General features: G+C 45.5%; 1 protein-coding gene across 4 annotated transcripts in view; it reads right to left on the bottom strand.

Moving 5' to 3' along the window:
* Positions 1-201: 201 nt before the first annotated feature.
* The window catches only part of GATA4 (GATA binding protein 4), a 75,364-nt gene continuing 53,919 nt past the window's right edge, over positions 202-21,646 (bottom strand). For 2 of the 4 annotated variants that reach the window (XM_019733256.2, XM_019733255.2), the window contains exons 3-7: positions 11,581-11,750; positions 9,930-10,055; positions 5,349-5,436; positions 3,234-3,382; positions 202-2,033 (exon numbers count right to left, since the gene is read on the bottom strand). In XM_019733256.2, coding sequence (XP_019588815.1) covers positions 1,851-2,033; positions 3,234-3,382; positions 5,349-5,436; positions 9,930-10,055; positions 11,581-11,750 — 716 coding nt within the window. In that variant the 3' untranslated portion in view covers positions 202-1,850. The remainder of the gene's footprint in view (positions 2,034-3,233; positions 3,383-5,348; positions 5,437-9,929; positions 10,056-11,580; positions 11,751-21,646) is intronic. The other 2 variants (XM_019733258.2, XM_019733259.2) reach the window with 2 other exon arrangements.

Below are 21,646 nucleotides of genomic sequence, written 5' to 3' on the forward strand. Positions count from 1 at the left end.
GCAGGGCCAGAATGAGTGTTCCTTTCACTTGTCACCATCACTTACAGGGGAAGTCCTGGCCAACTGCCAAAAATGAATGGAGAAAATGATTTTGGATGCAGCCTGTGAGTGGATCGGCAAAGGGGCCTCCGTGGCTCAAGACTGCCTTGCAAGGGGCAGCAGCGAACCTCCCAGGAAAAACCTCTGAGGGAGGAGAAGGGAAACAGGAGTACAGATAAATTTATTAGTTAAATACTGATTTTACAGCCATTTCACCTTAAGACAATGTTAACAGGTTTGTGGGTTAGGGAAGGTCCACGAGGGCGGCCTTCATGAAAGAAAACAATGTAAATGATGATTAAAACAGAATCTTGGTTTAGAGAGATTCTCTGCTACAGCCTGGAGGATTTTTCGGTGGGGGGCTGGGTGTTTTGGGGTAGGACACAGGAAGGCCCCAGGAGGACAGGTGGGAGCAGTCTTCGAGCCCCAGTGTCACGGCAGGAACAGCAATGTGGAGAGGAAAAGAAGGCCAGATCCAGAGCAGCGCAGAGCTGGAGAGCCCTCCAGGCCCACCTCAGTGTCTTCTCTCACCAGTCGTTGTCTTTCTTTCCATGAGTTTTCTTGGGTTTGTTTGCTTTGAATTTATGTTGCAAAATCCGTAGTGTTTTGCCTCATGGATAAGAGATTTTTGCTGGAGAACGGACGTGAGGGCAGGAACTCTGGATGGACTCCACCAGCTGTCTGACCAAGAGGCACATCTCCGCAGAACAAGAGTGACGTCAGCAAGATTCGAGCGCAAGCGAGTCAGAATCCACGGAAAACCCAGCCCCCCAACAGTGCCTGCCCCAGCCCCAGACAATGTCCAGCAGATAGCCTCTCCAGAAGGATCTCAAGTCTTAGATGAGTGCTAGTCAGACTTGCTTTAGCAGCAGAACCTCTTTTGTTCTTAGTCAGAACCCTCTGTGCATGATGGGGTGGAGGAAGGATTGGGGGGGCAGGCGTGAGGGGAGCTGCTGTTTGGCTAAACTGTGGAGCTCTCGTTTTGCTGAGGGAGTGACATGTTCAAGCTGAAGGCAGATCTGAATCACTCAGAGCAGTGGAAGGGGTTTTATGTTCAGAGGCCTCAGGGTGAAGAGCAGAAGCGAAGGGATGAGGCTGTGAGCCGGGAAGGACCGTGGGGGAGGCCAAGTCGCCGAGGTGCGGTTTTGCAGAAGCCGTCCTGTGTGGCGAGTAAAGCAGCTCTCCTCCATCTCCATCTCCCCACGGAGCACCCAGGCACACTGGAGCTACACCCAGCGTTTCTGGAGTCAAGATTCAGTATTAAGGCAGGGGTGGTGTCAAGCCGGAAGGGGAGTGTTGGGCAAGGGCAGCAGCTGCCCCAAGGGGCCTGTCACATCCAAATGCATGTCAAACAGAGGCCCTGGCTCAGGCTGGAGCAGGGCTCCCAGTGGCCTGCCCCTGCGTCTGCCCCCAGATCCCTGGTGCTGGGAACACCGTGGAAGACCACCACCTTAGGCCACAGTGGTGGGACGGTAGGGGAGAAAGACAGCTCATCTCCTGTCAGGGTGGAGTGGGCAGAAAATGAGAAAGAAGTCTCTAACTCCACAGAAGGGACTGAAGTGAGCCCCTGGAAGGGTAGGGGCTTCCAGATCGGAGTCTGGGCTCTTTCCAGCCTCCCACCTTGAAAAGCCATCTGATTAAAATCCAACACCCACGTCCCCTAACCAAATCGTCAACTTCAAGTTTCTTCCCAGTTGTTCTGGAGTTATTTCCAGACAGAGCAGGCCAGCCGCTGGGAGCCCAGAGCCTCATCTCTGCTGTTCTCCAAGTCGCAAGTCCATGCAGGAATCTGAGGAGGGAGGGAGGTGACATTACGCAGTGATTATGTCCCCGTGACTGTCAGCCAAGGCCAGGCTGTTCCAAGGGTCCTGCTTGGAGCTGGCCTGTGGTGACTGGCTGACAGAAGACGCGTAGCCTTGTGGGGACAGCTTCAGGGCTGAGAGGACAGGGTGGATGGAGGGCCCATGGCCAGACATAGCACTGACTGAGAACGTCTGAAAGCAAAAAAGTGCAAGACGAGGTCAGTGGAATCACTCCTGAGGGCTCAGGAGGGGAGGGCTGGGCTGGAGAAGGGAGTCCCATTAAGCAGATGTCCCCAGGCTGGCTCCCACCCCTAGGAGATGGAGGAGAGGAGAGGGCCAAAGGACAAGGGCAGGACAAGGGACCCCTGCAGCGCTTGTTTTCCCTACCCCTGTGCTATGGGATGCAAAGGGAGTGCATGACTCATCAGCTGCTACTGAACATTGTGACCGGTAGGTTGGTAAATATGCTAGTTTCTTGGAAGGCTCGGATAGTTTTGTGAGACATTTTCTATAACCTCATCACCATCAGACCTCGACTTCCAAACAGTAGCCATCCTTCCCACCCAGAAGGGGCTCCTGACTCTCCTGGCTTTATAGGACCAGCTTCTCTTCGCTCTGACAGGAAGAAGCTGGTTAGGACATGGCCTCCTGTACAACATATGGGTGGGGAAGAGATCAGAGTTAATGGAGGCTGTGACCAGGCTTGGGAGAATCATGATCCCAGATGAGGGGAACCACAGAGGGAAGGGGGTGGAGGAGCAGGGATGCCATCATATCCGAAAGAGGGGAATGCGGGGACTGCTGGCCCAGCGTCTGGACACACGGTGGAGCTGGACCTACAGCTGACCCACATTGACATGGCGTCCTGCCTGTGACCTCCTCACCAACCCCACGCCATCCACCCTGCCCTGTGCATTGCCACACCTTTGCCTACGCCAGGATGGCCCTCTTCCCCTTCCCCTTCCTGCTGTTAAAATTGACCCATCCTTCAAGGCCAAGGTCAAACTACCCCTCACTTAGGAGACAGACTTGACTAGAAAGCCCCTTGCTCTGCTTCCTGCAGCCTGCAACACTCGTACCCACCCTCTGCCCCAATGGACACAGTCGAATTCAGGTTGAGGTTTGTGTCATACTGTGGGCCAGCCCCAGACTCCTCTTTCCTTGTCTCTGAAGGTCCTGACACAGAGGAGCTGCCAAACATCTGTCTCACAGTTGTGTGTCCAAATCACGGTAGCTTGACCAGCTGTGTCAGGCAGACAGCCCCTCGCCTTGGGTGGGGCCCTGAGGACACAGGCAGCTCCCTGGGCCACGTGCTGCAAGTCCAAGCTCCCGTGCTGCACCTTGGCACCTACTTCGCCATGGACAGTCCCGTCCCCTCGCCCAGCGGCATACCTGGGACATGGAGCTGCTGTGCCCGTAGTGGGATGCCAGCCCGGGCTCTGTCTTGATGGGGCGCATCTCGTCACCACTGCTCGTGGCCACAGTGCTGGAGGTGCTGGAAGCGCTGCTGGCGGGAGGGAGGCTCTCACTGCCCGCGGGACCTGGAACAAGGCAGAGTCAGGACACCGAGACCAGGAGAGGGTCAGACAGAGGGCGGTCCTCTGAGACACCCAGGTCTGTGCTCATGGCTTATGTACATTTGCTGGGGGCAGAGGCGGGGTCTTTCATTGGTGTAGGACGACAGTTCCCAAAATGAGCTTTTCAAGGGAACTTTTTCAAATGTTTCAAAGGGATGAGCTCACCACCCCTTATCTTATCCTAAATCCTTGAAGCCACATGTGTTTCAGGATTCCAACTTTTTGGATTTCAAAAAGGGGAAATACCGTACATTATAAAACAATTCCTCCAGGGAGGTCTGGGACATATTTAAGTCCATTAATAGTTCAATATTTTGTTCTTTAGATTCCATATATAAGTGAAATCATACGATATTTGTCTTTTTCTGTCTGACTTATTTCACTTATTATAATACCCTCTAAGTCCACCCATGTTGTTGCAGATGACCAGATTCCATTCTTTTTTATGGCTGAGTAATACTCCATTGTACATATGTACCTCTTCTCTATCCAGTTGTCTACTGATGGGCACTTAAGTTGCTACCATATCTTGGCTATTGTGAATAGCGCTGCAATGAACATAGGGGTGCATATATCTTTTCAAAGTAGTGTTTTCGTGGATAGTAGATTTATCGGGGGGATCACTCCATAAATTATATAAATGTCTAACCACGATGCTGTACACTTGAAACAAATATAAAATGATATTGAATGTCAACTGTAATTAAAAAAATAAATACATACACACAGACATACATAGTTCTATAGCAAAACGTGAACATTGACACGTGGAGAAAATAGAGACTATAAAGAGCCTGTGTTTGTTCAGATTAGATACTGCTGCCAAATCTAGCTCCCTGGATTTTGATTTTCGGATAGGGGTTTGTACACCTGAACCAAATGCCTGCTCTCCCTGTGACTGTGACACATAGGAGATGAGGTCACCCAGGGGGATGTGTATACTTATAAACCACGTGGCAGCAGGAGAAAGGCGGAAGATGACCGGTGTAAACACTAAAAGGTCTAGTAAGACATGACTGCCAGAGGGGTAGCCATTGTTGAATCTGGGAAAGGACAACTTTGGTCATGATCTCGATAGTGGAAAGAAAAAATTTATCTGATTCTGTCACGCCTTAGAATAGAAGATAAACTTTCCATCAGATTAGCCGATTTACTTTCTCTGCGACTGCAGCATTTTGCAGTGAAATCTTTAATTTGGTAGCAGTACTGAGCAGGAAGTGCTCTTGAGAGGGAACATACATAGTCCTCAGGCTCACTCTAGAAACTGAAAAGGCAGAGTGATATATTAAACACATATGGACCCCGAAGTGTAAAAATTTAGCTGTTCATTCTGGACCTACCCATTCACAGCTGTATGACTCTGGTTAAGTCACTGCCCTCTGTGAGCCTCAGTTTGCTCATCAGTAAAATGGGGATAATTAACGGGTCTTGTGGGGGTCTTTAAGGATCAATGAGAGAATATTTGTGAAGGAGCTTTCTAAAGTACAAAGTACTACAGGATATTAATTATACATTGGCTTACAAATCAATCTGTTGTGAACATGACGAATGGGACCCTGTCTTCCTAGACTCCAGTTCCCCCAAAGAGAACTGAGAGGAGTGGAGTTCTTGAGTGGCTGCAGCACCAAAGATGAAGGGACCAAGTCATGTTCCTTTTCCCTTCAGGCCCTTGACCCATCCAGCTGCCCACTAGAGTCTGTGCAACTGGCATTGATCAGGCATAACTTGACGTGAACCTGCTCCAAAAGCTCCAAATAGGTCCCATGATGATGTTACTTATTTACTGGGTTATTCATTTCATCCTAAAAAGCTGAGATGGACACTGCTATCATTCCACCTCAGCAGCCTGGGCCGGCCCACCTAAGAATACCTCATTCTCACCCTCCCTGAGGGCTCCAGACATATCATTACACACAGCTCTTTTCCTCACCTGCTGCTGCCTTAGATTTATTAAGGTTCTTGGGCTTCCGTTTTCTGGTTTGAATCCCCTCTTTCCGCATCGCAAGAGGCCTGGGGACCTAAGAAATTACAAGTCATTATGTATGGTTTTCTACTTGTACAAAACAAGTATTTAAACACAGCTACAGTATTTAAACTCTCTCTCTCTCTCTATGATAAGGCAACATCTAAGCAATTCCTCTATAGGAAGGGAATTAGAGACTAAGTGATTCAGCCCCTGAACTCTTGCTGAGAAAGAAATCAATTCTATTTTTTTTAAAAAGGGTTGAGCATATATTACATGCCTGGTATTATACTAGACCTTGGAGAAACAGAGACTGAAAGACAGATACTTCCTTCTAGAGGTTCATGGTTTAGTGGGAATGACAGACAAGTAGAAAATAACCAGACTCTGAGGTGATGTGGGAGGACAAAGAAGAAACACTAAACTCTGGCCTGGGTTGGGGAGGAGGGGCAGTGGCACATGAGCACATCAAGGAGGGCTTCGCTGAGGAGGTGATGTCTGAGTTGTAGGAGGCTGTGGAGCAGACAGGGACAGGCATTTCAGGCAGCAGAAACAGTATATGCCAAAACATTTAATTTATCAGCCACATCAGGACACTATAAAAGTGAAAAGGGAGTGCTATTAATAATTATGCCAAGAAAATAGGCATGAACTGGGACAGTCCTGGTGAGTCAAAATGTAAAGTCACTCTACTTAGAGTAGCTAGCTCTTCACTACATTGAATCTGACTGGAGCAAAGGGTGGTGTTGCCATGGGTGGTGGGAAGCAGCAAGAGATTATGCTGTAGAGATTGCCCGTGGCCAGGTACTGAGAGATAAACTGTCCATGGACAATACTTGTATCCCATCTGATTCCTCATACACAAGCAGTGACTATCAGGTGTTATGTTCTTGAGCCATTCACAGAGGCCGAAAGAAGTGTCTGGGGAGCAAGCCTGCATCTTTCTAACATTGTTAAATATTGTGCCTTCTCCACATCTGGTTTCTTTGAGGCTTAGCCAACCAAATCTTTTAGCCGCTGGTCTCCCATATGGGACTAATAAATGCCAACCCTGATGATACTGAAAGAAAAACTGTCACTTCAGAGACATCAACACGGAATGGTAAAGAGAGAAGTGCACCAGCATATATGAACTTGAACTTGCCTTCTAGTCAACTGAGAGTCAGATTAGACAGCATTCCCACTTTTGGGAGAAAGTGTATTCAGGCCTTCTTAAAGCCCATCCTGACTTCAGAAGAATCTTGCCTCTTGTTTAGTCCCTACCCATCTCAATACTTTTTCAAAAAAAATTGTGGTAAAATACACATAACATAAGATTTACCATCTTAACCATGTTAAAGCGCACAGGTCAGTAGTGTTAAGTGCATTCACACTGTTGTGCAACCATCACCTCTATCCATCTCCAGAACTCTTTTCATCTTGCAAATCTAAAACTCTGTACCCATTAAATAACTCCCCATTTCCCCCTCCCCTCAGACTCTGGCAACCAGTATTCTGGTTGCCATGAATTTGCCCCTCTTGGTCCCTAATATAAGTGGAATCATATAATATTTGATCTTTTGTCACTGCCTTCTTTCACTCAGCGTAATGACTTCAAGATTTATCCATGTGGTAGCACATGTCAGAATGTCCTTCCTTCTAAAAGGCTGAATAATATTCGTTTGTATGTCTATACCACATTTTGCTTATCCATCCATCCATCAATGGTTTGGTTACTCCTACCTTTTAGCTATTGGGAATAATGCTGCTATGAACACGCGTGTACAAATAACTGTTGGAAACCCTGCTTTCAATTATTTTTGGATATACACCCAGAAGTAGGATTGCTGAGTCACAGGTAATTCTACTTTTAATTTTTCAAAGACACAATTTTTTTAATACCCACACGATATTCCTCTATCAGTTTCTTTTACCATTCTCCTATTAAACAACAATAGTTTCTTTAATCATTTTCCTCCTGGAGGTGTTTTCTACATTTGTCACTATTACAGTGATTCAACAAATATCTGCAGAAAGAAGTGTATATTCTTATAAATGTTCTTAACTGTATTTTTAAACTTTTTTTCTCATTGTAACAAGAAAACGTGAAAAGAGGCATGAGATTAACTTAATAACAACCCTTCCCACCCCACTACCACCAATCCTGTCCCCATGAGGCAATTGGAGTAATAGCCTATGTTTCTTACATTTTATTAAATTATCAAACATGTATGCACATGTACATATCTATTACATGTATGTGTGTGAATTCATCCATCCATCCAACTGTATCTGTGTGTGTGTGTTTAATGTACCCTCACCCCCACAGTATGGGATTATTCTTATGGATATTACAGTTGACCTTTGAACAACATGGGTTTGAACTGAGCGAATCCACCTACAAGTGGATTTTTTTTAAATATATAGACGGTTGGCCTTCCATATCTCCAAGTTCCACATCTGCAGATTAAACCAACCTCAAGTGGAAAACAGTATTTTTCAATCCGTGGTTGGGAGTCTGCATATGTGGAGAGCCGACTTAAGTTATACACAGATTTTTGACTGTGTAGGATGGCCGACGCCCCTAACCCCTGAGTTGTTCAAGGGCCTACTGTATTTGCAATGTGTTTTATCATTACTCCAGGTCAAGATATATGGCTGTAACTTATTATTTTTTAACTTCTGTGCAATATGCCACATTAAAGGATGTGCCATAATTTATTCAACCATTCCTTTATGAGGCTTTAAGATTGTTTCTAGTTTTTGCCAGTACAAACACTGCAGCAATAAACAGTTCAAACATGATTGTGTCCTGACTCTTTTATTGTTTTATATGCTAGTTTCCCAAAAGTAGAGCTGCTAGATCAAAAGGTATATGTGTTTTTAACCTTAAAAAGTACTACTAGGTTAATTTCCTGAAAGAATATTTGCAGTACTTCACATACAAATCAACAATATAGAGTATGAGAGTATCTATTTTCCCAAATCCATACCAGCAGCACATATTATCACACATTTTTCATTTTTGCCAAACATATGGGCAAAACAGGGGATCTCAACGTTGTTTGAATTTACACTTCCCTGATTTTTAGTGAGGTCCAGCCTCTCTGCACGTGTTCAGTGGCTATCTGAGCTGCTTCTGGGAGTTGTCTGTTCATAACTTCTGCCCATTTTGGGAAAGGGGGGTAAATTGTCATTTTCTTATTCTTCTATAGGATCTCTTTTTTCATTTGTTTTGCTTGTGTTGTTGTAGTTTAACATATATTTGAAGTAAGACATGCACATGCACCATGTAAAAGGTACAAAGGGGGTACAAAATGAAAAAAGTATCCCTCCAAACCCCTGTTCCTTTTCCTAGAGGCAACCCATGCTACCAGATTCTTATATATCTTTCCAGAGGTGTTTTATGTATATATAAACAACTACATATAAATTATATTCCCCCTCTTTATAAAAATAATGCCACATTATTATTAATATACTCTTATTATTAATATAAACAACATTCTGCACTGACTTTTTTTAAAGCACTATATAATGGAGATTGTTGCAAATTAGAACATAAAGAGCTTTGTAGAAACTCCCTGTATTCTGGAAATAGTAATCTTTTTTCCTGATATTTGTGTGTATTGGTTTTTACTTTCCTCAAGTATCTCTTTCCATACACTAATATTAAATGTTATATAATCAAATATATCTAACTCTTATCTTACGGCTTAAGAGTTTTGAAAACTTGTCTAAGAAGTTTTCCCACCCCCAAGGTTATATAAATATTCCCCCTACATTCTATTCTAGTACTTCTATTGTCTCTATTTAAAGATATTTGACATGTCATATCTTTAATTCACCCAACTTTATTTTTGTTTCTGGTAGGAGGTGGAGGTCAAACTATGCTTTTGTTTTCCAGATTATGTCAATACAATTATTCTTAAGCAAACTATCTTTTATCTATTGAATTGTTACCTTTGTCATATCATATTACCACATAAACTATTTCTGAGTTTCCTCATCTGTAAAATGGGAATTAGGCTTATGTAATGTTAAAGATGGAAGTGACCAGAAGTGTTTCTGCCATGGTCTGAATGCTTCTGTCCCCCCCAAATTCCTATGTTGGAAACCTGTCTCCCAAGGTGATAGTATCAGTAGGTGGGGCGTTTGGGAGGTGATTAGGTCATGAGGGTGGAGCCCTCAAGAATGGGATTGGTGCCCTTACAAAAGAGGCCCAAGTGAGTGCCCCAGCCTCTCCCACCAGGTGAGGATACAATGAAAAGTCTGTGACCTGGAAGAGGGTCCTCACTCCACCATGTTGGCACCCTCTTCTCAGGCTTCCAGGCTCTAGAACCGTGGAAATAAATTTCTGTTGTTTATAAGCCACCGAGTGGAATTTTGTGAAAGCTGCCCAAACTGATGAGTAGTCTCTAAGGTCCCTTCCAAATCCACGTATACTTTGTTAAGGAAACAATGAATTACAGTCCGAAACGAGATAGACAAGTGAGAACTGAGTGATGGGTATGAAGGATCAAGGATGCTGGTCCAGGGGGCCGTCCCGTGTGGGGTGGGGCTACTTACGCCATGGAGCTTCATGTACAGGCCACAGGCATTGCACACGGGCTCACCCTCTGCGTTGCGGCGCCACAGCGTGGTGGTGGTGGTCTGGCAGTTGGCACAGGAGAGGCCCACTCGGCGGGAGGCGGACTACAAACAACACAGGAGACAAACCCTTCAAGTCTAAGTACAGGCAGGTGCGGCTGCTCCCACTGCACAGGGAGCGCTGCGGGGCTGGCCTCCCTATACGGGTGGCAGGAGCAGGGCATGTTAGCCCCGTGTGAGAATCTCAGACCAACCACAGCACCAGAACCTCCCTTTACCCGGGGGTGGGGCTGTCACCCTCGGCAATGAAAACAAGGACTTCTGCTGTGGGAGAAGAGTGACTCCTAATGGTAACTGTGGCATTAGTAGCAGTGTTAGTCATTCGATGTCAGATGAAAAGCCCCGTGAGCACTGGACACTGGAGGCAGAAAAGCTTCTCCCAAAAGTAGAATTAACGTGGGCTTCCGTGCCAGGTACGGGTGGTGGGTGAGGAATGATTGTATCCAAGGGTTAGCAGAGACTGGATGGGCCGTGGGACATCAAGAAAGGGAAACATCAGGGTTTATCCCCTCTGTTCTTCCTTCCTTAAGATAGTGAAAACCAGTTCGTATTGGTCAAAATCAAATTATGGTGAGAAAAGACCATAGAACCAAGAGCCAAAAACTCAGTTCCAAACTCTTCCACAGCTATAGGGCCCAATATACACTGCTTAATGTCCCGGGGCTTTGGGTTGGTCAACTGAAAAGATGGTAGGTAAGTAACAACATATAAAGGAAAAGTTGACCTTCCTCATGGGATTGCTGTGAACACATGAGACAAACAAGAAAGCACGGGACCGGGAGCCAGGAAGTCTGGACTCTGGTTCATGTGAGACTGCAGGCAAGACCATTCGCATTTCTGAGCCTCACTTTTCAGTTCTGCATAATTAAGCTGTTGGACTAGATGGTCTTGTGAAGATTCATACATAGAAATTTCATTTAAATTGGAGTTGGGAGGGCCTGTAGGGGGAGCTCTCAAGACATACCACTCATCATCCATGACCCCAAACAAGAGGGGGCCTACTTTCCATCTTCAACAGAAAGATGTTTTCCTACTCAACTGCTCCAGCAGGTAGAAATAGGCTCCTCTCCTCCCCCTGCAAGACTGTTACAACTCAGCCAATGAAAAGTCACTACACTTGGAACTCCCAGTTTCCTCCCGTAGACCCTGTGTATAACAGCCCCTCTGAACTCTCCCTTTCCTCTAGAAAAGAATATTCCTCTTCTTTGTCATTTGGACTTGGCATGGTTTACCATTAGACCACATGTCCCGAATTGAAATTCTTTGTTGTTTCAGAATAAACCCATTTTGCTGGAGAAATATCTGGCTACTTTTTTAAGGTCAACAGTCTGAAACATCCTTGTAGCTCATGCTAACTCTAAAGTGTGAGAAATTACTATGCTGCCCCCACACACCCACCCCCTCAAACTGCACCTTCTTTTAAAGGTAACTTGGAGTCCAAAATTCAAAACCAGAGAATCTCCCACCAAGGTGGGAGCCCTAAAGCCAGGTCCTGAGAGGAGACAAGTGTGCCCTGCCTCCCCCCCTCCCCCAAGGCTGTTGGACTTGAGTGGTCCGAGCACTTGCTTACCAGCCGGCGCTGGGGTTTGATGAGGGGCCGATTGATGCCATTCATCTTGTGGTACAGGCCGCAGGCGTTGCACAGGTAATGCCCCGTCCCATCCCGCCTCCACAGTGGGGTGGACATGGCTCCACAGTTGACACACTCTCTGCCTTCTGAGAAGTCATCAAACATATCTACTGGGTGGGAAATAATACAGAGGATTCATTCTTTGTTTATTCCTGTTAATCTTATGTTGGAGAATCTAAAGCTCAAAGAAATAATGTCTTTTCCTTGCAAGGAGTGAAGGGTGGATCACCTTGGAGACCTTGCTCTTCCTCACTCTGACCTCAACCTCTGGGGGATCAGCTCAGAGCACTGCTCTGGGAAGTGGACATGTTTACTCCCGGGCATCCCGGAGTAAAAAGGCTCTCGCTCTGGTCATAAGGAAAAAAAGAGAGTTTGGCAGTGACAATCAGTAGCCTGATTTTAATCCCTTCTCTCTCCTTCAGAGGCTGTAGCCCTGAGATTCTCACCCAACACTGAGTTCCACTTATACCTTCTTTCTGGGTTTTTTTGTTTGTTTGTTTTGTTTTTGCCCCCTTTCAAAATTAAGACTCTTTCTCTTTGAATAAAAATATAATAAATATTTACTTTGGGAAAGTTAGAAAACACAGAAATGTGTAAAGAAAATCTAAATCATACATAATCCTATAACTGAAAGGTCACCAGTGTTATTAGCATTTTGTTGTAGTATAGCCTTTCCAATTCTTTACATACATATAGACATAAATTTTTGCCCAGTTGAGGTCAAGCTATATAATTTTGATCCTATTTTTTCACTTAATGCCAAAGCATTTTCCCACCATTAGAAATTCTTCATAAACTAATTTTAGCGCAGTAAAATAAATATCCCATCATACAAATGTGCCATCCTTTAACTGTTACCATTGATCTTTTACTGAATCATTGCCCAGTTTCTGAGTTTTGTTTTGTAAACACTGCTCATTTTGTACACAAATTTTAGCATTTCTGGTTATTGCTTAGGATACTCCCCCCAACGTAGAATTAATGAGCCAAAAGGGACTACACTATTTCCAAAGTTTTTCAAATTTTCAAACTGTCCTGCAAAAAAAGGCTGTAATTCATTTTTCTTATTTCAATATATCTGTAATGATATGCTGTATCACAGTCTGGCATATTTTCTTGCTTATTGGTACATAAAATAAAGGTACATATTATAACAATGGTAGAGTTGATTACACGTCCATGGAAAAGTTGCCATTATTTGTCACTCTCGTGGACTCACTCACACACCCTGCCTTCCCGATCATCTTTATCTTCCATGCCTATAGAATTTTATAATTGATAAATTCCACTCCTCTCCTTTCAGTTGCCCTGGTGAAATCAGCTGGGCCGGTTTTCTTATCCCCATGAGCTATTAGATTGGTACAAAAATAATTGCGGTTTTTGTAATTATTTTTAACCTTTTAAACCGCAATTACTTTTGCAACAACCTAATACATAAAGGCTGGCTCAAAACTTCCAGAAGTCTCTCTGACTCCATATACACTGTTTCTTATTTTGAAAAATGTTTATATCCTCTCCAAATTTTCTGTCCGTCAATACAGCTACCCTGGTGTCCAGATTGTTCTTGTCGTACTACGTGAGGCACAAGTAGATTCTTCTCTAGTAAAGGAGGGAGGCATTTCAAGGGGGAGGTTTTTAAGAGCTCTTCCTCCGTCAGGACCCAGCCCTGGGTTTTTAAGGTCACACATTCTGCTAGTTATGTGACCCAGCTACCTGCTCTAAGGGAACGTAAGCTAAAGAAGAGGATGGTGGGGCCACCCCCCCCCCTCAACTTTCGGTACACAAACAGTCATTTGCACCTGCAAACAAGTAGCTGTGTGTCCACACACCGAGTCAACAATGTGCAGGTGTGAGTGGCTGTTTGCTCAGGCCAGGAGCTGAGCACACACCGGTCACAAGAGAGGCTATTTTTGCACCTGGGTCACACTGAGAACCCTCCAGCAAGGTCACCCGCTTGCACAGTGGCACATGAAGTGGCTACTCCCATGCACAGCTTGCTGCCCCAAGCCTGGAGGAGGCATGGAATGAGCAACAACCTGCACGCCACCCTCAAAATGATCACAGCCCCCTCCACCTCCAGGCCGGCATGTGCTGTCCTCGCTCAGAGCGGTCAGCCCTGCTCCCTTGGCCCAGGCCTGTCCACAAGCGAACTGGAAAGGCCAGGGGAGTTCACAGAAGGATCTGAGTCCAACGTGGGGTGTGTGCAGTGTCATCATTATGTTGGGTGTTTGTAGACAACACTAGATGGCACTACAGTCTCAAAATTGAACCGAGACACTGCATTCTAGTCTAAATCACACTTGAGGACCGAGGACATTTTTAGATCATCTGTCCTGTTCAAACTTAGCACAACCCTCTTCTTCCATATTTTTATTACTATGGAAACATTTAAACATTCAAAAGTGGACAGAATATACAAATGAACTCTTCTTCTATCCTCAGCGGCCAACAATTTGTGTCCAGTCTTGTCTTATGTATACCTACGTCCACCCACTTTCCCCTGTCCTGTGTAACTGAAGAAAATCCCAGACATTCTATCATTTCATTCACAAATATTTCAGTATGTGGTTCTTACAGGTAAAGATTCACACTCTTCTTTTAAAGATAAGCAAACCAGCTTCTTTCTTGTGTTCTGGTTTATCTATAAATGGTTCCGAAGACAAAAAAAAAAAAACGACTCAAAATCTGTTCCTCTTTTTTGGAGGGGAGGTTGCTTTTTCTCTTCACACTTATTGTTTCATATGCAGGGACAGAATCTCATTGAAGGAGACACCCTAGCAATCTTAGGTCTCTGCTGGTGACTGGCCTTACACTGCCTTGAGAACCCAACACAAAGATTTGCCTTAGAAACGCCACACTTGCCACACAGAGTGGGTTACAAAGTCAAGTATCTATTTTAATGGCCAAGGGAAGAAAGACACTGGAGGTTGGCAAATATGTAAGTATTTGTCAATAGTAAATATTTATTGAGCATCTGCTATTTAAACACTCTGACAGATGTCACAGGAGCCAAGAGGGAGTCTTACTCCCAGAACGCTAATGACCTAGTTGGGCAAATTGGGCCAGAATATCAATCATGAGTAACAACGTTACTCAATGAGTAACAACGTTACTCAATTCATTTTCAGAAGACATGTTGATGAAGTTGGGGATTTGGGTGGCAGAGACTTCTTGTCTAGGGTAGGAAGTGCAGAAGTCTGATCCGGATTGAAGGGTCAGGTATTACAACAGCAGCCAAAGGGAGGAACTGGCTGGGAGATCAAGGCCATCCTAAAGGCATCCGGTCAGATACCACCTCTCCCCACAACCCACTCCACCTCCAAATCTGCACACGTTTCCATATTTTCTACCAGAAAATCTTGCCATCCAACCTACTCAATGAACCGTTACATAATTTTAAACAATGATTACAAAAGACGACATAATAGCAGAAAATGCTGACCCCATGTTAAAGAAAAAAATGCAGCACACAAAATGCCATATACACTGTGATGGTAGCTAAGACCACCAAGAGGGAATTCTGTTAGGCTAGTTAGGTTGTGTGGACTTTAAAACACACACACACACACACACACACACACACACACACACATGCGCACACACACATTTTTGATCACCTCAAGCAACTCCCAGTCCAGCATGGAGGAAGAGATTAGTTTACTCTCTTACATTTGATACATATTTTCCCTCCCTTGGACTGAAGGAAGGAGAAAAAGAAATTCAAACCTTGCTGCTTAGCACCCACTCTGGGGGAAGAGGAGGCCACAGAGCCCCAAACCAGCACTAACATCTGGCAGCGTGAGCCTTGGTGACAACCACCTCTTACTCCTTGTTAGAAATGCACAGAGTGCAACTTCCTGAGGGCAACTGGGCAGCAGCCTGAAGCCAGCTGCTAAGCTTTATTTCTAATTTGGACGGGCACAGCTATGGCCTTGACTTAAGAAAGCCCCACCCACATGGTACTGGGCATCACGGGAATTGGACCAACCACTTAGTAGAAGACAGTGGGAAGCCAGGTCTCTAGGAAGTGGGTCAGCATTACCCCACCTTCAGAGGAAAGACTCTGTAATAATAGTTGTAAAGTACTTTGCAAATAAGAGGAAAAACTCACAACAATGGCTGTAAAGTGCTTTGCAAACACCAAATGAGATAACCATGATGGATTATTGTTAGGGTTGGAGGGGTTGGAAGGGAGTGGGGAAGACCAGCGACAACCTCGCTGCTGGGTTATGGGGGGCGGGAGGGGATAGATAAAAGAGCTAGGAGATTTGGGAATCTGACCTTTCCTCAAACCACTGGGGCCGTGCTCAGAATTGTACATTGTCTATTACTCACAGACAGGAACAAGTTTGAGACCTGTGGCTGGGAATGAACAACTGGCACAGCAGTTCACAGTACATACTCATGAGGTCACAAAGCTGCTGCTCATAGGAAATATTTGTTAATGCTTCTTTTAGCAATCAAAAGCACAAAAAGAACTGTGCCCTAATCCCAAGAATCTGGGTCTAATTCCTCACTGCCATCCATGCCTCACTAAAAAAAAAAAAAAAAAAAAAAAAAATTGTTTCGCAGAGGGAAACAAACTCGGTCTGCTTTCTTAAGCATCCAATTCAGAATGGATATGCCTAGGGATTAAGGCAGACTACTCCCACTCAAGTGCCTGAAAGAAAAATGTGGGTCTGGAGGTTGAAGGGTCCCACCCCTGACTTCCCCACAGAGAACTGACGCAGTCAAAGGCAAGGACTCCGACCTCTCTCCCGACCTGCTCCATCCATCTTGGGGAACCACCCACAGGCAGAGGGGTAAGCCAGGCTGGGCTGGGAGAAGGAAAGGCGGGAGAGGAAGCGAGGGGAAAGCAGGAGGAAGAAGGGAGAGGAATCAGAAGTCAGGGTCACGGTTGGCAACACCCGCTGGGCACTGCCCAAAGGCTGGATTTGTCTCCTGATGCTGGAAAGCTCAGGCTGATGGATACTGCCATGCATGTGCCAGCCCGCTGAGTTGGTGCCACAGGGCCTCTGCTGCAGAGGTGCCCTTCAGGCCTTCCCTCTTTGGAGGGTCTTCCTCTTGCGGGGGAAAGCTGGGCCTGGGGCCAGAGCCTACAGTGGAGTGACCCTCCTGTCCTTCACCCGCAGGTGCTGAGTATGTCCAGTCTCAGGCCCTCTGCTGGCTCTGTGGGGGCACTGGAGCCCACACATTGGCCGTGTGTCTGCTCTACTTGCCCCAGTACAAACGCTGGACATACAGATATATTAGACACAACTGGGGCAAAATCCCTGCCGAGTTTTTTTGGTCTGGCGGGGGATACACAACTCAAAACAAATAATTCTACTAAATACAAGAAATGGCGACGGCCCCTGGGCTGTATCACTAGCCCTCACCCTGCCGTCCCCAGCCAGACGTCTTCAGCAGGCCTGGATCACTCTGCAATCGATTTGGGAAGGCAAGACACATAAACACAATGGACAGTACCCATGCCCAGGGCAACTGTTCAATGCTACAAAATAGAGGCCAGAGGGGATCCAAGGCGTGGCAATGACAGGGGAGGGGCCTGCCCAGGGGCCTCCCCCAGAGCCGAAGGGGCTTCAGGAACAAAGTCTCTAGCTCCACCCATATGTCCCTTGCTGAACCCCAGCCCCAGTCCCATCCAAAGTTCACCAGAGATTGTGCGTGGATTTCCTGACAGGCCCAGATCTGTCCCCGGGCTGGCGCCTGGGTCTGGGGCACGAGGAGCAAACAAATCTTGAGGTTTTTCTGGCAGCTTCTGAGCCTTTGGTCTTCTGGGCTTTGTCAGGCTTGGCCTGTGACAGGAGGCTGCCGAGGGGAGGGCAGAAACAGCTCAAGCAGCGTCCAGGCTGGTGGGGATTAGAGCACCTATTTTGGAAGCTCCTGTAGCCGCTGAACAGAAGCAGTTCCTGCCAGGCTGGGCCAGAGTTGCCCTGAGGAGTCTGGGGTCTCCGCCTCTGACTGCAAAAGAACAAAACGCTGGCACTTCATATATAGACTATCCATTACATTCTGACTGTGGTTTCATGAGATACGTAACATTTTTGGAATTTTACGAACAAGAGAACTGAGAATAATCTATATGAAATACTTAGCACATTACGTTTCTGAATAGCCACTGAATAATATGACAGATCACACAGACACACACACACACACACACCCCACTGGCATTCATCTAAGAGCCTGGCTTCAGGCTTCAGGTGAGAGTTAAAGAACAGGACTCAGGATTAAAAATAATAATAATTCAAAGAAACAAGGATATTCTGAATGGAAAAAAAAAGCACCAAAAACAAGAAGGGAGAGAGAGAAAAAGAAAGAAGGAGTTAAGGAACAAGTGATAGACTGGAAGAAAATATTTCTAGCACATTGCCAAGAGTTGAAACCTCCTAACATGCTAATAAAAATGAAGAGCACGATGAGATGAAGACTCCACTAGGCACCAGTCGTACCCTGTTTTTGAAGGATCTTGGCCAGAGTCAAGCATCTGTCTTTCTTTTCTGCGGACCAACTGGGAGATTTACAAGCTCCCAAATACCTACCTCCATTCCTCCCTGGTCTGTGTTCACAGCAGGGGCAGACTGAGAGGTGGGCCCAGGAGAGCAGGCGGTAGAGGAAAGTTAACATGGTTCAGGAAAGTTAGGTCTTGCTCCGTAAATAGCAGAGCTGGGATTTCAACCCGGACTGACTGACCAGTCTGTTAACTGGGGGCCTAGAGTCCCACCCGCTCCTGCCTGCAAGTAGATGAGCTGACTGTCCTGTTGGGGACCCAGTGCTTTCCCTCAGCAGCAGACAGTGTCAACACAAACAGTTCAAAACTCAGTACCTGCAAGGTAGGTGAATGACTCATCTCAGCTTCTAGAACATGCTGTGACTTGGTCCTTGCCCTCGCAGCACCATGCTGCTCTCAGGCTGGATCATTTCATCCGCAGTGCTCAGCACACAACAGAAACCCCATGAACACTGACCAATCAGACTTCAATAAAATCCAGCGCCCTAAAGCGTGGAATGAGGTATCAGTAATGCCAGTAGAATGGTATAAACCTGAAGGCTCTACCCTCGGCCCACTTGACTGCCTAGCCACTGAGATGCCATGTGCCTGGACACACATGCTAACTGAGCTGAAAGAATTATCTACGCAGGGCCAGCCGTTGTCATATATACAAAATATGGGTATATATATACATATATGTAACGGATGGATGGGTGGATATAGAAAAGTGCTCCACGATGCACTAAAAACCAGCCCACTCTTGCTAATGATCAAACTGCTCTAATAATTTCTTGGATTACCTCAAAAGGACCCTATCTCCCCTCCCCCAAAAAAGAAAGAGAGAAATGTTTATTGTTAAGAGGCTCATGGCAAAATACTGGAAACCACCCAAATATCCACCGATAGGGGAATAAGTAAGAAAACCAAGTTTTGGTTAAAAATAAATAAAAATGAAAATTTGACTTGATTTTTAAAATGACAACTACATGGACTATGTTAAGATTTTCTCTTCCTGTAACATGGTTTAAATTCATTAAGTAAGCAGCTGAATTAATTAAACAAGCATCTCTATCTAGGGAAGAGCGCTGGAGACAGAAGGAACGGCAGTTTAAAGGCTCTGAACTTGGGAGAAATGGACAGTTAAAAATAACAACACGCAACATGAAAGAAGCCAGTCACAAAAGACCACTGAGTGTCTTTTGTCCAGAAGGGGCAAATCCATAGAGACAGAAATTCGATTTATGGTGATCAGAGGCTGGGAGAGAGGGAAATGGGAATGATTGTTAACAGGTATCAGTTTCTTCTTAGAGTGATAAAAAATGTTCTCAAATTGATTGCGAGATGGACACACAACTCTGTGGATACACTAAAATTCACTGAATTATACACTTTAATAAAATGATTAAACTCTACAGAATGTAAATTACATAGTCAGAAGGCTGTTACAAAATAACACAAATTAAATTTTAAAAAGCATCTCTGCCCAGGAGTCAGAGAATTGGAGATGTCTACTGGGATCCTCTCCTTCCAAAAACTAACACAGTGCCTTCTCCACTTTGGGCCCAGCTGCCTCCCCTCCCATAGGAGCAGACTTTTCTGGACTCAAGTACCTGAGATGGCACTGATGATTCTTCCCATCCCACGAAGGAAAGAGAAAGGCCCTCTCCACCGGGTGCAGGTGGGGATGTACATGATGAGCTAATCAAAGCTGCCTGCCAGTCATGCTGTGGACAAAGTCCAGGGCCGGACCGGGCTCCTACTAGTCACTGGGGTGAGTCAACGTTCCTTCCTAGGCATCCTGCCAGCCAGCCAGCCTCAGTCATCTAAATGTCCCGGAGTGGTGATGTAGGAAAACAAGTAGTCTTGGCATTGGAGAGTGTGACATGGTACAGGCCCAAGGGAGGGAAGTTTGCAATATCTTAGCAAAAGTAATAATATAAATGCATGCGCTATATGATCTAGAAATTGCACTTCTGAGAATTTGTCCCACAATTCACTGGCACTTGTGTAAAAAGGTTCATATTCATTGTGGCTTTTTTTTTTCCCCAATAGCTGAGGATTGGAAAACTGCTTACATGGTTTATCAATATGGAACTGGTTAACTCCATTAGAATACACTATGTAGCCATAAAGAATGAATATCTTTTTATATACTGACATGGAATTCTTTCTAAAATATGTTGTGAAATATTAGGAGCAAGGTACAAAAGGAAAAGGAGAAGAGTCTATACACAGATTTGTTTGTATAGTCAATAAATATTTCTAAGAGGATAGACAAGAAACTGATAATATTGATTGCTTCCAGGGAGACACCCTGGTGGTTCAGGGGTGCTTTTTACTGTAAGCTCTTGTGAACCTTTTGAATACTCAACTATGTTCATTTATTTCTAGTTGCAAGAAATAATCTTTTATATGTTAAACAAAGTAAATAAATATGCACCAGCTATCATCCCCACTGTTTCATATAGTAGTATTTTTAATTTAGAGCAGGCTCCACTTGGGACAGCTTCCATTTTCTGATTTCTCATAAGAGGATTTTATCTGCCACCATTTTCTAAGTGGGTTCTCAGTTTCCCCCACCCACTGTCACCTTTCACAGTACCCTAGTTCCTGTCCCAAGGGACCCCTAGCCCAGCCTCCAAGGCAGGCTCAGGCCCCAGCCCGGGTGGATCTGGCTTGGATTTTTTTGCTGTTCTTTTTTTTTTTTTTTAAGGAGGGCGCAGCTCACAGTGGCCCATGTGGAGATCAAACTGGCAACCTTGGTGCTTGGTGTTATTAGCACCACGCTCTAACCAGCTGAGCTAACTGGCCACCCCCTGGCTTGGCTTTTAATGCTCAGTTATACACATGCACACTGCCCGTGTAGACCTTGTTCCTTTCATTAAATAGGAAGACTGAAAGGGAGCTCTGGCCACACCCTCTATCAGGGCCCGTCAAGGAGACTTAAACCAGGCCAGTCTGGGCCCATTTGACTCTGCACCCCCTCTCCAGCTGGTTACAAGCTGGCAGGATGGAAAGGAAATTCTGAACAAATTGCCAGACCAGCTCCCTCAGGGACCAAGACAATGGGTCTGGAGGGAAAAGGCCTTTCCTTCCAGTCCAGCAGCCATCGAGAGAAAACAACTTCCCTTTCACCTCCTGGAATGGCAGCAGCCAGCCAGCCAGCAGGGGAGATTTATGGAGATATAATGTGACCTCTTTATTGCCCTGAATGCTAAGGAGGCATTTCAGGGGAGATTTACGCCTTTCAGAAGGGGAGGGGAGCAAGGGTGTAGAAACATATGCAAGAGACTATTTTCCTCTCTGGGGGTTTTTGGGGATTACTTAATCAAACCAACGTTAAGCCCCATCGCCAGCCCTTTACGTCTTCTTCTCCTGCTAATCCACCTAGTTACCCTGAAATATTTTTGCATAAACTGTGGTCCAAGGAGAGTTGGGAGGGCTCTGCTTAGCTCCCCGTTCAGTTAACACAAAACAAAACAAAAAATAAGGACGAGGACCACATGCGGC

Source organism: Rhinolophus sinicus, linkage group LG07, assembly GCF_036562045.2.
Source record: "Rhinolophus sinicus isolate RSC01 linkage group LG07, ASM3656204v1, whole genome shotgun sequence".
In the NCBI taxonomy this organism is placed as follows: Eukaryota; Metazoa; Chordata; class Mammalia; order Chiroptera; family Rhinolophidae; genus Rhinolophus; species Rhinolophus sinicus.